This window comes from Ustilago hordei (genome assembly GCF_900519145.1).
Source record: "Ustilago hordei strain Uho2 genome assembly, contig: UHO2_contig_07, whole genome shotgun sequence".
Taxonomy (NCBI): domain Eukaryota; kingdom Fungi; phylum Basidiomycota; class Ustilaginomycetes; order Ustilaginales; family Ustilaginaceae; genus Ustilago; species Ustilago hordei.
Window position 1 is genome coordinate 426,231 of NW_024545289.1, and position 16,806 is coordinate 443,036.

General features: G+C 50.7%; 2 protein-coding genes across 2 annotated transcripts; both read right to left on the reverse strand.

Annotated features, from left to right (window-relative positions):
* Nucleotides 1-3,433: 3,433 nt before the first annotated feature.
* UHO2_03932 (uncharacterized protein) lies at nucleotides 3,434-8,592 on the reverse strand (the record flags this gene model as incomplete). Its single annotated transcript, XM_041559889.1, has 3 exons — nucleotides 3,434-4,768; nucleotides 4,847-7,091; nucleotides 7,676-8,592. 3 exons carry the CDS (start codon nucleotides 8,590-8,592, stop codon nucleotides 3,434-3,436), a joined length of 4,497 nt encoding a protein of 1,498 aa, XP_041415823.1.
* Nucleotides 8,593-11,279: 2,687 nt separating this feature from the next.
* Nucleotides 11,280-15,055, reverse strand: UHO2_03933 (uncharacterized protein; the record flags this gene model as incomplete). Its single annotated transcript, XM_041559890.1, has 3 exons — nucleotides 11,280-13,549; nucleotides 13,648-13,856; nucleotides 14,139-15,055. 3 exons carry the CDS (start codon nucleotides 15,053-15,055, stop codon nucleotides 11,280-11,282), a joined length of 3,396 nt encoding a protein of 1,131 aa, XP_041415824.1.
* Nucleotides 15,056-16,806: the final 1,751 nt, after the last annotated feature.

A 16,806-nucleotide genomic window follows, 5' to 3' on the forward strand; every position in this document is an offset into this window, starting at 1 on the left:
TGAGGAGGAGGAGCAGTGTCGAAGGAGTTGACACCAGGTCATGAGGAGGAGGAGCAGTGTCGAAGGAGTCGACACAGCTCAAGAGGCACAGGGGTGCCAAGCAGGAGAGGCCCCTGAGCAGTACTCGATGAAGAAGGTACTCTCTGGAGAGAGAGCAGGAGCAGCATCACTGGTGATGCTGTAAAGAGGTATATAACCATGCTTTCTCATCATCATAGGTCGAGTGGATCCTCATCCACTCTACTCACCATAACTAGTTATCACTTCAGCATAAGTATATATTAGTTTCAGTCAGCATAGCAGCAATCCATCAAGGTTGCTCCTCATCGTAGTGTGTGTGTTGTATCACCACTACCTGACATCCGAAGGTGCCTATAGCAGGTTAGCAGTCCGGATCAAGGTAGAACCGAAGGCAGTAGTCCACTGCAGTCTGGGGGTCACTTCAAGCATCAAGTCAACACACTGGACACTCGTGTTGATGCCACCAACCTTATCACCAACACCATCAACCTCCTTATCATCAACACTCACCAACCTTATCACCAACAACATCAACCTCATCATCATCAACACTCACACCAGACCTTGGTGTCATCATAACCGAAGCATTGATATTGATCATGCTGAGCTACCCCTGAACGGAGTGTCCATAGAGGTCAGCCGAAACCTACGATAGTATATACAACGAACACCACCTGCTGTCACTGCACAACTTGATAGTCACCGATACCAAGACAATAGCTGTTGCACAGTTTGATAGTCACCGAGTATCTCGACAGACCGACCTGGGTTTCAGGCGCGAGACCCCTGACATTGAGCACCCATGTGGTTGATCATCCTAGACTGCTCATACACCTGGTTGAACTTAAACCATGCTTCTGCTTCTAGAATGAAGATCTCCACATCTCGGGGATTGAACTTTGGAAAGGGGGTGGCAATGGGCTTTGACCGGTTAAGCTCTGCCATGATGCTAGAGTCCTCCTCCTGATCAAGAGCATAGTGTTCTGTCCTGCTCTTGTTGTATGGATCCACCCTGGACTTGACATATCTTGGCCCAGTGGGTGAAGCATACTTCTCATAGTTGACATCATCCTGCTCATCCAGGTTGACAAATGAGACTGATCATCTTGGTCATGGAGCTGGAGTAGGAGTATGTGGGTCTCCTATCATAGACTCATCTCCTCCTCCTGCTTGGTCTTCTGAGTGAGAGAGGTCAATCGTCTCCTCTCTGCTCAGATGAGCTCGTTGTAATCGTTCCTCTCATTGACCCTGCCTGGTAAGCTCTAGCTGGGCTTCCAATAGAGTGAGTAGTCTATTGAGCTTATTGTTGAGGTCTGGGTCTGTCATGGTGATTGTGAGGAGCTGCTTGAACGATCCACTCTAATGTCAGGGGTCTTGTGCCTGAAACCCAGGTCGGTCTGTCGAGATACTCAGTGACTATCAAATTGTGCAACAGCTATTGTCTTGGTATTGGTCTTGATGAGCTAGTCGCTCAGCGACTATCAAGTTGCGCGATGGGTGGTGTTCGGGTATATACTATCGTAGGTTTCAGCTGACCTCTGTGGACACTCCATTCAGGGGTAGCTCAGCACGATCAATATCAATATGAAGGTTATGATGACACCAAGGTCTGGTGTGAGTGTTGATGATGATGAGGTTGATGGTGTCAGTGATAAGGTTGGTGAGTGTTGATGGTAATGAGGTTGATGGTGTTGATGATAAGGTTGGTGGTGTCAACATGAGTGTCCAGTGTGTTGACTTGATGCTTGAAGTGATCCCTGGACTGTAGTGGACTACTGCCTTTGGTTCTATCTATATCTGGACTGCTGGTTTGCTATGAACTGCCTTTGGACATCAGGTAGTGGTGATACAACACATGCACTACAATGAGGAGCAACCCTGATAGATTGCTACTATGCTGACTGCAACTAATATATACTTATGCTGAAGTGATAACTAGTTATGATGTGTGTAGAGTGGATGAAGATCCACTCAACCTTTGGTGATGAGAAAGCATGGTTATATACCTCTTCACAGCATCGCCAGCAATGCTGCTCCTGCTCTCTCTCCAGAGAGTACCTTCTTCATCAAGTACTGTTCAGGGGGCCTCTCCTGCTTGCTTGGTACCCCTGTGCCTCTTGAGCTGTGTTGACTCCTTCGACACTGTGTCAGGGGTCTCGCGCCTGAAACCCAGGTCGGTCTGTCGAGATACCCGGTGACTATCAAACTGTGTGACAGCTATTGTCTCGGTATCGGTGACTATCAAGTTGTGCAGTGACAGCAGGTGGCGTTCGTTGTATATACTATCGTAGGTTTCGGCTGACCTCTGTGGACACTCCGTTCAGGGGTAGCTCGGCACGATCAATATCAATGTTATGATGACACCAAGGTCTGGTGTGAGTGTTGATGATGATGAGGTTGATGGTGTTGGTGATGAGATTGGTGATGTCGATGATAATGAGGTTGATGGTGTTGGTGATAAGGTTGGTGGCGTCAACACGAGTGTCCAGTGTGTTGACTTGATGCTTGAAGTGATCCCCAGACCGCAGTGGACTACTGCCTTCGGTTCTATCTATATCCGGACCGCTAACCTGCTATGGGCGCCTTCGGACGTCAGGTAGTGGTGATACAACACACACACTACGATGAGGAGCAACCTTGATAGATTGCTGCTATGCTGACTGTAACTAATGAGTACTTGTGTTTCTAAAGTATTGACTAGTTGTATGGTGAGTAGAGTGGATGAGGATCCACTCGACCTATTGATGAGAAAGCATGGTTATATACCTCTTCTCAGCATCGCCAGCGATGCTGCTCCTGCTCTCTCTCCAGAGAGTACCTTCTTCATCGAGTACTGCTCAGGGGCCTCTCCTGCTTGGCACCCCTGTGCCTCTTGAGCTGTGTCGACTCCTTCGACACTGCTCCTCCTCCTCATGACCTGGTGTCGACTCCTTCGACACTGCTCCTCCTCCTTTGATCAGTGACAGTTCCTTTGGCTCTTGTCTCTCGAGCCCCTGAGTGGTAACCATCTGCATGCTCCTTGAGCTTGGTCCTCTTCGTGGCTGTGCCTGCTCCTTGAGCTTGGTCCTCCTCGTGGCTGTGCCTGCTCCTTGAGCTTGGTCCTCCTCATGGCTGTGCTTGGCCCTCCTTTGCATGTGAGTCCATAGGAGTCCATGGTCTCCATGGAGACTGCACTACGACCATGCTCTCTACTGGTGTCGACTAGGTCTTCAATACCTGTGCTCCTTCCATATGAACCCATGACCCTCCTGCTTCTTGAGCATCCAGGCCCATGACACTACCCCCCTCTTAAGAGCCGAGCTCCGTCGAGGCATGCTCTGGTCTGGTTCATGCTGACTCCTCCTCCTTGACAACATCGCCAACATCATCCTTCCTCCTTCTCTCAACGTCATCCTCCTTCCTCTTCCTCTCTCTACTCCTCCTGTTCTCTCCTCCTCTCTCCACTCTGTCTACTCACTCGTCCCCCCTCCGACACCTCATACTCCTGGATGAGGTCGGGACAGTTGAGGTTCTCTACTGGTTCCCATGAAGCAGCTTCCTCTGAGTACCCTCTCCACAACACCTTGTACTCCGTAGTCCCATTGTGTGAACGCTTGTCGATGAGTGCTTCGACTTCGAAGTCGAGGTCCTCATCTGGAAGTGATGGTATGGTGGGCTGTTCAGCACGTTGAGGAAGAGAACTTGTTCTTGCTGGCTCGAGCATGGAGACATGGAACACATCATGCACCCTAAGGTTTGCTGGCAATGTGATTCGATAAGCTCGGCGTCCTACCCGTTCCTGAACTGGGTAGGGTCCTGCAAACCGGGTGTCTAACTTGGGTGTGGGTCTCCTTGTCTTCCAGTTTCGTCGGTTGATATAGACCATATCACCCACCTTAAACTCGATGTCCTTGTGCTTCCTGTTATACTGGTTTACTGATCTACGTTGTGCCCCTCTGATCTGCTCCTGGAGGTACTTGCAACGCTCCTTTCCATCCATGAGGTACTCGAAGCGACCTGGATCATTGACTCCTAGTCGTTGAGGGATGTCAGGATGAGCTTTGGGGTTCCATCCATAGCATGCAAAGAATGGTGAGACACCAATGCTGTTGTGGACCGTGTTGTTGTATACAAAGGCCGCAGTGTCCAGCAGGTTGGCCCAGTCATTCTGCTCATAGTTGCAGTACATCCTGAGATATTGCTCTATGACCTGATTGACTCTCTCTGTCTGACCATCAGTTTGAGGATGGTAGGCCGTGCTAAGTGAGTGCTTCACACCCATTTGCTCTGCAAATGCCTTCCATGCTCCTGATATGAACTGCCTGCCTCGGTCCGAGACCATGTGATCTGGATATCCGAAGAGTCTAACCATGTGTCCATATAGCAATACTGCAGTCTGTTTGGCTGTGACTGTCTTATGGGTTGGAGCTAGTATGGCAAACTTGGTTAACCTGTCGACGATGACTAGGATAGAGTCATAGGTCTTGGAGTCATACTTCTTTGATGGTGGTAGTCCTTCAATGAAGTCGAGGGATATGGAGCCCCAGGGCCTGTCTGGGGTTGCTAGTGGCTGTAGCAAACCATATGGACGATGACGAGGAGCTTTGTACCTAGCACATACAGGACAACTTGCTACATAGTCTGCAATCCAAGCTGTCATGTTTGGCCACCAGTAATGTCGTTGAGCTGCCTTGATGGTAGCATCTCTTCCTACGTGTCCAGCAGTGATACCATCATGGCATTGGGTCATCACCATGAATCGCAGATGCTCTACAGAGAGAGACTGTCCATCTACCTCTTTGGCACTCCTTGAGTGTCAGTTGTTGGTCCTCCCTGGCATGATCACCTTGGGGATAACCAACCTTCCTCCACTGTACCATAGGTCATCCTTGAGTTCGAAAGGCTTCTTCCTATGTATCTCCTGTAGCTCTTGGTCTAAAGGCTGGAAGATCTTGACCAGGTCTTTGAGACCTTTTGATGCTATGGACTCCATCGAGATCATGGGGGCCACTAGGAGCGAGTCATGGTCTGCTGTCTCCTTGAACACTCGAGGAGGCAGTAGTTGCCTCACATTGTGATCCTGCTCTTCACCGGCTGGTTGCATGTCTGTCCTTCTGGTGAGAGCATCGGGTTCACCACCTTTGTCTCCTGGTCGATATTGCAATATGAAGTCGAAGTCTGCTAGTAGTATTGCCCATCGAGCTTGTCGACCTGTGATGCGTCTCTGTGACTTGAAGTACTTGAGGGCTTCATGGTCAGTGAGGATGACCAGTTGGTTCGGTAGTCCAGCTAACATGTGTCGCCACTGAGTGAGGCAGGCGACCACAGCTAGGAGCTCCTTATCATGGATCTCATAGTTCTTCTCGGCAGAAGACATCTTCCTAGAGTAGAAGGCCACTGGATGCCATCGTCCTTCATGCTCCTGCTTGAGTACTCCTGCTATAGCAAAGTCACTTGCATCAGTCTCCAACCTTGTTGGAAGGTGGTAGTCGAAGTGCTGAAGCACTCCTGCTGATGTGAAGGCCTGGATGAGCTTGTGGAAGGCCTGTTGGGCCTCCTCTGGTAGCTCGAACTTCTTGAACCGTTCTATAGGCTTTACCAGTGCTGTCAAGGGCTTGGCTATGCGAGCAAAGTGGGCTATGAACCTTCGATAGAAGTTGGCAAAACCCAGGAACCTCTGGATGTCATGGATTGACTCCGGCATTGGCCACTCCTTGACAGTGCGCACCTTTTCTGGGTCCATCTCTATGCCCGTTGGCTTGATGATGTACCCCAGGAACTCAACTGTCTTGGTGTGGAACTCACACTTTGACAGCTTAGCAAAGAGCCTGTTGCTCCTTAAGCGAGTGAGGACCTCAGTGACATGCTTCACATGTGCTTCTTCAGTGTCACTGAAGATCAGGAAGTCATCTAGGTATACTACCACATATATCCCAATGATGTCTCGGAAGATGTCATTGATGAATGACTGGAAGTGAGCTGGAGCATTGGCTAGGCCAAAGGGCATCACTAGGTACTCATAGAGTCCCAACTGAGTGCCAAAAGCTGTCTTCCATTCATCTCCTTTAGCAATCCGGATGAGGTTGTATGCTGCTCTAAGGTCTAGCTTGGTATAGATCCTTGCCTTCCTGAGTAAGAACAGCTGCTCCTCGATGAGGGGCAATGGTGCCCTGTTCTTGACAGTGATCTCGTTGAGACCTCTGTAGTCCACACAGAGTCTGAGACCTCCATCCTTCTTTGGTACGAAGAGCACCGGTGATCGTGCCGGGCTCTTCGATGGTCTTATGAACCCCTTCTCGAGGTTCTCATCCAAGTACCTCCTCAACTCGGACATCTCCTTGGGTCCCTTAAGGTATAGGGGCCCTTGAGGTGGCTTCCCTCCTTCTATCAACTCGAGGTGGAGATCATGCTCGGTATGATGGGGCAGCTTGTCTGCTTCCACCTCATCAAACACATCTCGCAGGTGTTGGTATGGCTTTGGTATGTCTGCAGCCGTCACCACCTTATCTACCTCCACCTCCATCTCGACTCCTTTGTCTGCGCCTGTGGGTACAAAACCAAAGGCTGGGAGTGATGATGGTGGCTCCTCTAACAGCATGAACCCTATGGGTCCATCTTCCAGAGCTGCTCGTAGTATGCGCTCTGCTGAGACAAACTCGTTACCATGAAGGGTTGGTCTCCTCATGGTTAGGTCCCCTGCTCTTGCTGCTTCAGGGGGTCTCCTAGGGGGTTGGTCCTGCTCCTGAGTCTTGAACTCCAGCTGGCCCGTATCCCATTGTATGGTGGGTTTGAGCCTCCGTAGCTCAGTGAACCCCAGGATGAGGTCATAGTCCGCAGTGTCGGCCACTGAAGCTTCGACCACACCCAGATTGTGTGTACCAATAGATACCTGCATGCTTGCAGAACTATTGATGGAGAGTTGGTGCCCGGTGACACCATGGATCGATCTTGTTTTTATGGGTTTTGTGGGTATTTGGTACTTACTAATGAAAGAATCTGAGACTATGGACAAACCAGCACCGGTATCAGCTAGTATCCGAGCAGGATGGTCTTGAACCATTCCAGAGAGCTCCAGTACTGCTTTGCCTCCACTGGTAGAGAAACATACTTGACAATCTTGATATATACAGAGTGATGGCGAGGAGGTTTGTAGAGCAATGCATGCCATCAGTGCATCACCCCACTGACGTTTCCCTCGTCGTCATCATCATTGTGCTCCTCCTCGTGATCGGGGTCCATGGGTTGCTGGTATGAGCTGAGGTCCATGGCCTCGGGGTCACCCGTCTCAGTGCTGCCTGTGTGGCCATCTCCTGAGTCGGTGGCCTCCTCGAAGGGGTCTGCTGTGGTGACCATAACCTTTGGTCCCATGGGTCGAGAGCTAAGAGGGTCTACCCTCCTGCTGGGGCAGTCTCTGGCCCAATGGCCAATACCTTTGCATACATGACAGGTGTTGATACCTGATGGAGCAGGGCTTCCTTGCTTCGAGGGTTGGGTGGGATGATGAGGAAGGGGTCGGTTTAGGTTTTGTATAGTTGCTTGTGTAGTTGCTTGTGATGGTGATCGAGCTGGATAAGTTTGAGTGGGTTGTCGGGTGGGGATCGAACTTTGATTTGGCCAAGACCCAGTTCTTAGTGGAGGTGATGTGGCATTTGGGAGTGAGTGTCTAGCCGAGGACTGCTGTAGTAGCATCCTCTGTCGATCGATCTCCTCAACCTCTCGATACCACTCCCATCTCTTCCCAGGTGGATTCCTCTCGAACTTCTCCTGTATGCTGCGAGTGAGACTACCTCTGAAGAGATCAATCACTAGCTCGTTGTCATCTAGGTTGACCTGTCCTTCCAAGTCTCTGAACCGCTCTACATGACGTGTGGCGGCACCAGGAGTATCACTTGTGAGTCTGAGAGCCAACAGCTTGTTGTATGCCTCCATCCTAGCATTGCGTGGGTTAAACTGCTCTGACAGTCGCTCTGTGAAGTAGTGCCAATCATTGAACAACCTTCCTTCTCTAGCTCTATCAATACGGAGCTTGGAGGTCCACCACTCTCTTGCTGTCCCTTCCAGTTGAGCACCCATGTGATTGATCATCCTAGACTGCTCATACACCTGGTTGAACTTAAACCATGCTTCGGCTTCTAGAATGAAGATCTCCATGTCTCGGGGATTGAACTTTGGAAAGGGGGTGGCAATGGGCTTTGACTGGTTAAGCTCTGCCATGATGCTGGTATCCTCCTCGTGGTCCAGGGGGTAAGGGTCCGTCCTAGTCCTGCTGTAGGGGTCCAGCTTAGTCTTGACATATCTTGGCCCAGTAGGTGAAGCATACTTCTCGTAGTTGATGTCCTCCTGCTCATCCAGGTTGAATGAGACTGATCGTCTTGGTCGTGGAGCTGGAGTAGGAGTATGTGGGTCTCCTATCATAGACTCATCTCCTCCTCCTGCTTGGTCTTCTGAGTGAGAGAGGTCCATTGTCTCCTCCCTGCTCAGTTGAGCTCGTTGTAATCGTTCCTCTCGATGACCCTGTCTGGTAAGCTCTAGCTGTGCTTCCAATAGAGTGAGTAGTCTATCGAGCTTATTGTTGAGGTCTGGGTCCGTCATGGTGATCGTGAGGAGCTGCTTGAACGATCCACTCTAATGTCAGGGGTCTCGCGCCTGAAACCCAGGTCGGTCTGTCGAGATACCCGGTGACTATCAAACTGTGTGACAGCTATTGTCTCGGTATCGGTGACTATCAAGTTGTGCAGTGACAGCAGGTGGCGTTCGTTGTATATACTATCGTAGGTTTCGGCTGACCTCTGTGGACACTCCGTTCAGGGGTAGCTCGGCACGATCAATATCAATGTTATGATGACACCAAGGTCTGGTGTGAGTGTTGATGATGATGAGGTTGATGGTGTTGGTGATGAGATTGGTGATGTCGATGATAATGAGGTTGATGGTGTTGGTGATAAGGTTGGTGGCGTCAACACGAGTGTCCAGTGTGTTGACTTGATGCTTGAAGTGATCCCCAGACCGCAGTGGACTACTGCCTTCGGTTCTATCTATATCCGGACCGCTAACCTGCTATGGGCGCCTTCGGACGTCAGGTAGTGGTGATACAACACACACACTACGATGAGGAGCAACCTTGATAGATTGCTGCTATGCTGACTGTAACTAATGAGTACTTGTGTTTCTAAAGTATTGACTAGTTGTATGGTGAGTAGAGTGGATGAGGATCCACTCGACCTATTGATGAGAAAGCATGGTTATATACCTCTTCTCAGCATCGCCAGCGATGCTGCTCCTGCTCTCTCTCCAGAGAGTACCTTCTTCATCGAGTACTGCTCAGGGGCCTCTCCTGCTTGGCACCCCTGTGCCTCTTGAGCTGTGTCGACTCCTTCGACACTGCTCCTCCTCCTCATGACCTGGTGTCGACTCCTTCGACACTGCTCCTCCTCCTTTGATCAGTGACAGTTCCTTTGGCTCTTGTCTCTCGAGCCCCTGAGTGGTAACCATCTGCATGCTCCTTGAGCTTGGTCCTCTTCGTGGCTGTGCCTGCTCCTTGAGCTTGGTCCTCCTCGTGGCTGTGCCTGCTCCTTGAGCTTGGTCCTCCTCATGGCTGTGCTTGGCCCTCCTTTGCATGTGAGTCCATAGGAGTCCATGGTCTCCATGGAGACTGCACTACGACCATGCTCTCTACTGGTGTCGACTAGGTCTTCAATACCTGTGCTCCTTCCATATGAACCCATGACCCTCCTGCTTCTTGAGCATCCAGGCCCATGACACTACCCCCCTCTTAAGAGCCGAGCTCCGTCGAGGCATGCTCTGGTCTGGTTCATGCTGACTCCTCCTCCTTGACAACATCGCCAACATCATCCTTCCTCCTTCTCTCAACGTCATCCTCCTTCCTCTTCCTCTCTCTACTCCTCCTGTTCTCTCCTCCTCTCTCCACTCTGTCTACTCACTCGTCCCCCCTCCGACACCTCATACTCCTGGATGAGGTCGGGACAGTTGAGGTTCTCTACTGGTTCCCATGAAGCAGCTTCCTCTGAGTACCCTCTCCACAACACCTTGTACTCCGTAGTCCCATTGTGTGAACGCTTGTCGATGAGTGCTTCGACTTCGAAGTCGAGGTCCTCATCTGGAAGTGATGGTATGGTGGGCTGTTCAGCACGTTGAGGAAGAGAACTTGTTCTTGCTGGCTCGAGCATGGAGACATGGAACACATCATGCACCCTAAGGTTTGCTGGCAATGTGATTCGATAAGCTCGGCGTCCTACCCGTTCCTGAACTGGGTAGGGTCCTGCAAACCGGGTGTCTAACTTGGGTGTGGGTCTCCTTGTCTTCCAGTTTCGTCGGTTGATATAGACCATATCACCCACCTTAAACTCGATGTCCTTGTGCTTCCTGTTATACTGGTTTACTGATCTACGTTGTGCCCCTCTGATCTGCTCCTGGAGGTACTTGCAACGCTCCTTTCCATCCATGAGGTACTCGAAGCGACCTGGATCATTGACTCCTAGTCGTTGAGGGATGTCAGGATGAGCTTTGGGGTTCCATCCATAGCATGCAAAGAATGGTGAGACACCAATGCTGTTGTGGACCGTGTTGTTGTATACAAAGGCCGCAGTGTCCAGCAGGTTGGCCCAGTCATTCTGCTCATAGTTGCAGTACATCCTGAGATATTGCTCTATGACCTGATTGACTCTCTCTGTCTGACCATCAGTTTGAGGATGGTAGGCCGTGCTAAGTGAGTGCTTCACACCCATTTGCTCTGCAAATGCCTTCCATGCTCCTGATATGAACTGCCTGCCTCGGTCCGAGACCATGTGATCTGGATATCCGAAGAGTCTAACCATGTGTCCATATAGCAATACTGCAGTCTGTTTGGCTGTGACTGTCTTATGGGTTGGAGCTAGTATGGCAAACTTGGTTAACCTGTCGACGATGACTAGGATAGAGTCATAGGTCTTGGAGTCATACTTCTTTGATGGTGGTAGTCCTTCAATGAAGTCGAGGGATATGGAGCCCCAGGGCCTGTCTGGGGTTGCTAGTGGCTGTAGCAAACCATATGGACGATGACGAGGAGCTTTGTACCTAGCACATACAGGACAACTTGCTACATAGTCTGCAATCCAAGCTGTCATGTTTGGCCACCAGTAATGTCGTTGAGCTGCCTTGATGGTAGCATCTCTTCCTACGTGTCCAGCAGTGATACCATCATGGCATTGGGTCATCACCATGAATCGCAGATGCTCTACAGAGAGAGACTGTCCATCTACCTCTTTGGCACTCCTTGAGTGTCAGTTGTTGGTCCTCCCTGGCATGATCACCTTGGGGATAACCAACCTTCCTCCACTGTACCATAGGTCATCCTTGAGTTCGAAAGGCTTCTTCCTATGTATCTCCTGTAGCTCTTGGTCTAAAGGCTGGAAGATCTTGACCAGGTCTTTGAGACCTTTTGATGCTATGGACTCCATCGAGATCATGGGGGCCACTAGGAGCGAGTCATGGTCTGCTGTCTCCTTGAACACTCGAGGAGGCAGTAGTTGCCTCACATTGTGATCCTGCTCTTCACCGGCTGGTTGCATGTCTGTCCTTCTGGTGAGAGCATCGGGTTCACCACCTTTGTCTCCTGGTCGATATTGCAATATGAAGTCGAAGTCTGCTAGTAGTATTGCCCATCGAGCTTGTCGACCTGTGATGCGTCTCTGTGACTTGAAGTACTTGAGGGCTTCATGGTCAGTGAGGATGACCAGTTGGTTCGGTAGTCCAGCTAACATGTGTCGCCACTGAGTGAGGCAGGCGACCACAGCTAGGAGCTCCTTATCATGGATCTCATAGTTCTTCTCGGCAGAAGACATCTTCCTAGAGTAGAAGGCCACTGGATGCCATCGTCCTTCATGCTCCTGCTTGAGTACTCCTGCTATAGCAAAGTCACTTGCATCAGTCTCCAACCTTGTTGGAAGGTGGTAGTCGAAGTGCTGAAGCACTCCTGCTGATGTGAAGGCCTGGATGAGCTTGTGGAAGGCCTGTTGGGCCTCCTCTGGTAGCTCGAACTTCTTGAACCGTTCTATAGGCTTTACCAGTGCTGTCAAGGGCTTGGCTATGCGAGCAAAGTGGGCTATGAACCTTCGATAGAAGTTGGCAAAACCCAGGAACCTCTGGATGTCATGGATTGACTCCGGCATTGGCCACTCCTTGACAGTGCGCACCTTTTCTGGGTCCATCTCTATGCCCGTTGGCTTGATGATGTACCCCAGGAACTCAACTGTCTTGGTGTGGAACTCACACTTTGACAGCTTAGCAAAGAGCCTGTTGCTCCTTAAGCGAGTGAGGACCTCAGTGACATGCTTCACATGTGCTTCTTCAGTGTCACTGAAGATCAGGAAGTCATCTAGGTATACTACCACATATATCCCAATGATGTCTCGGAAGATGTCATTGATGAATGACTGGAAGTGAGCTGGAGCATTGGCTAGGCCAAAGGGCATCACTAGGTACTCATAGAGTCCCAACTGAGTGCCAAAAGCTGTCTTCCATTCATCTCCTTTAGCAATCCGGATGAGGTTGTATGCTGCTCTAAGGTCTAGCTTGGTATAGATCCTTGCCTTCCTGAGTAAGAACAGCTGCTCCTCGATGAGGGGCAATGGTGCCCTGTTCTTGACAGTGATCTCGTTGAGACCTCTGTAGTCCACACAGAGTCTGAGACCTCCATCCTTCTTTGGTACGAAGAGCACCGGTGATCGTGCCGGGCTCTTCGATGGTCTTATGAACCCCTTCTCGAGGTTCTCATCCAAGTACCTCCTCAACTCGGACATCTCCTTGGGTCCCTTAAGGTATAGGGGCCCTTGAGGTGGCTTCCCTCCTTCTATCAACTCGAGGTGGAGATCATGCTCGGTATGATGGGGCAGCTTGTCTGCTTCCACCTCATCAAACACATCTCGCAGGTGTTGGTATGGCTTTGGTATGTCTGCAGCCGTCACCACCTTATCTACCTCCACCTCCATCTCGACTCCTTTGTCTGCGCCTGTGGGTACAAAACCAAAGGCTGGGAGTGATGATGGTGGCTCCTCTAACAGCATGAACCCTATGGGTCCATCTTCCAGAGCTGCTCGTAGTATGCGCTCTGCTGAGACAAACTCGTTACCATGAAGGGTTGGTCTCCTCATGGTTAGGTCCCCTGCTCTTGCTGCTTCAGGGGGTCTCCTAGGGGGTTGGTCCTGCTCCTGAGTCTTGAACTCCAGCTGGCCCGTATCCCATTGTATGGTGGGTTTGAGCCTCCGTAGCTCAGTGAACCCCAGGATGAGGTCATAGTCCGCAGTGTCGGCCACTGAAGCTTCGACCACACCCAGATTGTGTGTACCAATAGATACCTGCATGCTTGCAGAACTATTGATGGAGAGTTGGTGCCCGGTGACACCATGGATCGATCTTGTTTTTATGGGTTTTGTGGGTATTTGGTACTTACTAATGAAAGAATCTGAGACTATGGACAAACCAGCACCGGTATCAGCTAGTATCCGAGCAGGATGGTCTTGAACCATTCCAGAGAGCTCCAGTACTGCTTTGCCTCCACTGGTAGAGAAACATACTTGACAATCTTGATATATACAGAGTGATGGCGAGGAGGTTTGTAGAGCAATGCATGCCATCAGTGCATCACCCCACTGACGTTTCCCTCGTCGTCATCATCATTGTGCTCCTCCTCGTGATCGGGGTCCATGGGTTGCTGGTATGAGCTGAGGTCCATGGCCTCGGGGTCACCCGTCTCAGTGCTGCCTGTGTGGCCATCTCCTGAGTCGGTGGCCTCCTCGAAGGGGTCTGCTGTGGTGACCATAACCTTTGGTCCCATGGGTCGAGAGCTAAGAGGGTCTACCCTCCTGCTGGGGCAGTCTCTGGCCCAATGGCCAATACCTTTGCATACATGACAGGTGTTGATACCTGATGGAGCAGGGCTTCCTTGCTTCGAGGGTTGGGTGGGATGATGAGGAAGGGGTCGGTTTAGGTTTTGTATAGTTGCTTGTGTAGTTGCTTGTGATGGTGATCGAGCTGGATAAGTTTGAGTGGGTTGTCGGGTGGGGATCGAACTTTGATTTGGCCAAGACCCAGTTCTTAGTGGAGGTGATGTGGCATTTGGGAGTGAGTGTCTAGCCGAGGACTGCTGTAGTAGCATCCTCTGTCGATCGATCTCCTCAACCTCTCGATACCACTCCCATCTCTTCCCAGGTGGATTCCTCTCGAACTTCTCCTGTATGCTGCGAGTGAGACTACCTCTGAAGAGATCAATCACTAGCTCGTTGTCATCTAGGTTGACCTGTCCTTCCAAGTCTCTGAACCGCTCTACATGACGTGTGGCGGCACCAGGAGTATCACTTGTGAGTCTGAGAGCCAACAGCTTGTTGTATGCCTCCATCCTAGCATTGCGTGGGTTAAACTGCTCTGACAGTCGCTCTGTGAAGTAGTGCCAATCATTGAACAACCTTCCTTCTCTAGCTCTATCAATACGGAGCTTGGAGGTCCACCACTCTCTTGCTGTCCCTTCCAGTTGAGCACCCATGTGATTGATCATCCTAGACTGCTCATACACCTGGTTGAACTTAAACCATGCTTCGGCTTCTAGAATGAAGATCTCCATGTCTCGGGGATTGAACTTTGGAAAGGGGGTGGCAATGGGCTTTGACTGGTTAAGCTCTGCCATGATGCTGGTATCCTCCTCGTGGTCCAGGGGGTAAGGGTCCGTCCTAGTCCTGCTGTAGGGGTCCAGCTTAGTCTTGACATATCTTGGCCCAGTAGGTGAAGCATACTTCTCGTAGTTGATGTCCTCCTGCTCATCCAGGTTGAATGAGACTGATCGTCTTGGTCGTGGAGCTGGAGTAGGAGTATGTGGGTCTCCTATCATAGACTCATCTCCTCCTCCTGCTTGGTCTTCTGAGTGAGAGAGGTCCATTGTCTCCTCCCTGCTCAGTTGAGCTCGTTGTAATCGTTCCTCTCGATGACCCTGTCTGGTAAGCTCTAGCTGTGCTTCCAATAGAGTGAGTAGTCTATCGAGCTTATTGTTGAGGTCTGGGTCCGTCATGGTGATCGTGAGGAGCTGCTTGAACGATCCACTCTAATGTCAGGGGTCTCGCGCCTGAAACCCAGGTCGGTCTGTCGAGATACCCGGTGACTATCAAACTGTGTGACAGCTATTGTCTCGGTATCAGTGACTATCAAGTTGTGCAGTGACAGCAGGTGGCGTTCGTTGTATATACTATCGTAGGTTTCGGCTGACCTCTGTGGACACTCCGTTCAGGGGTAGCTCGGCACGATCAATATCAATGTTATGATGACACCAAGGTCTGGTGTGAGTGTTGATGATGATGAGGTTGATGGTGTTGGTGATGAGATTGGTGATGTCGATGATAATGAGGTTGATGGTGTTGGTGATAAGGTTGGTGGCGTCAACACGAGTGTCCAGTGTGTTGACTTGATGCTTGAAGTGATCCCCAGACCGCAGTGGACTACTGCCTTCGGTTCTATCTATATCCGGACCGCTAACCTGCTATGGGCGCCTTCGGACGTCAGGTAGTGGTGATACAACACACACACTACGATGAGGAGCAACCTTGATAGATTGCTGCTATGCTGACTGTAACTAATGAGTACTTGTGTTTCTAAAGTATTGACTAGTTGTATGGTGAGTAGAGTGGATGAGGATCCACTCGACCTATTGATGAGAAAGCATGGTTATATACCTCTTCTCAGCATCGCCAGCGATGCTGCTCCTGCTCTCTCTCCAGAGAGTACCTTCTTCATCGAGTACTGCTCAGGGGCCTCTCCTGCTTGGCACCCCTGTGCCTCTTGAGCTGTGTCGACTCCTTCGACACTGCTCCTCCTCCTCATGACCTGGTGTCGACTCCTTCGACACTGCTCCTCCTCCTTTGATCAGTGACAGTTCCTTTGGCTCTTGTCTCTCGAGCCCCTGAGTGGTAACCATCTGCATGCTCCTTGAGCTTGGTCCTCTTCGTGGCTGTGCCTGCTCCTTGAGCTTGGTCCTCCTCGTGGCTGTGCCTGCTCCTTGAGCTTGGTCCTCCTCATGGCTGTGCTTGGCCCTCCTTTGCATGTGAGTCCATAGGAGTCCATGGTCTCCATGGAGACTGCACTACGACCATGCTCTCTACTGGTGTCGACTAGGTCTTCAATACCTGTGCTCCTTCCATATGAACCCATGACCCTCCTGCTTCTTGAGCATCCAGGCCCATGACACACTGCTCCTCCTCCTTGCTATCCTGCTTGTTTGGCACCCTTGTGCCTCCTGAGTGGTGTCGACTCCTTTGACACTGCTCCTCCTCCTCAGGACCTGGTGTCGACTCCTTTGACACTGCTCCTCCTCCTCAGGACCTGCTTGCCAGTTCCCTATACACTGCTCCTTCTCCTTTGACCAGTGATGGTTCCTTTGACTCTTGTCTCTCAAGCCCCCTGAGTGGTAACCATCTGCATGCTCCTTGAGCTTGGTCCTCTTTGTGGCTGTGCCTGGCCCTCCTCGCATATGGGCTCAGTCCTCCTTTGCATGTGAGTCCATAGGAGTCCATGGTCTCCATGGAGACTGCACTATGACCATGCTCTCTAATGGTATCAACTAGATCTTCGATACTTGTGCTCCTTCCATATGAACCAGTGACCCTCCTGCTTCTTGAGCATTCAGGCCCATGACACCGAGCTACCCCTGAATGGAGTGTCCACAGAGGTCAGCCAAAACCTATGATAGTATATACAATGAATGCCACCCACTGTCATTGTGCAACTTGATAGTTGCTGAGCAACACAGCTTGTCAAGACTGATACTGA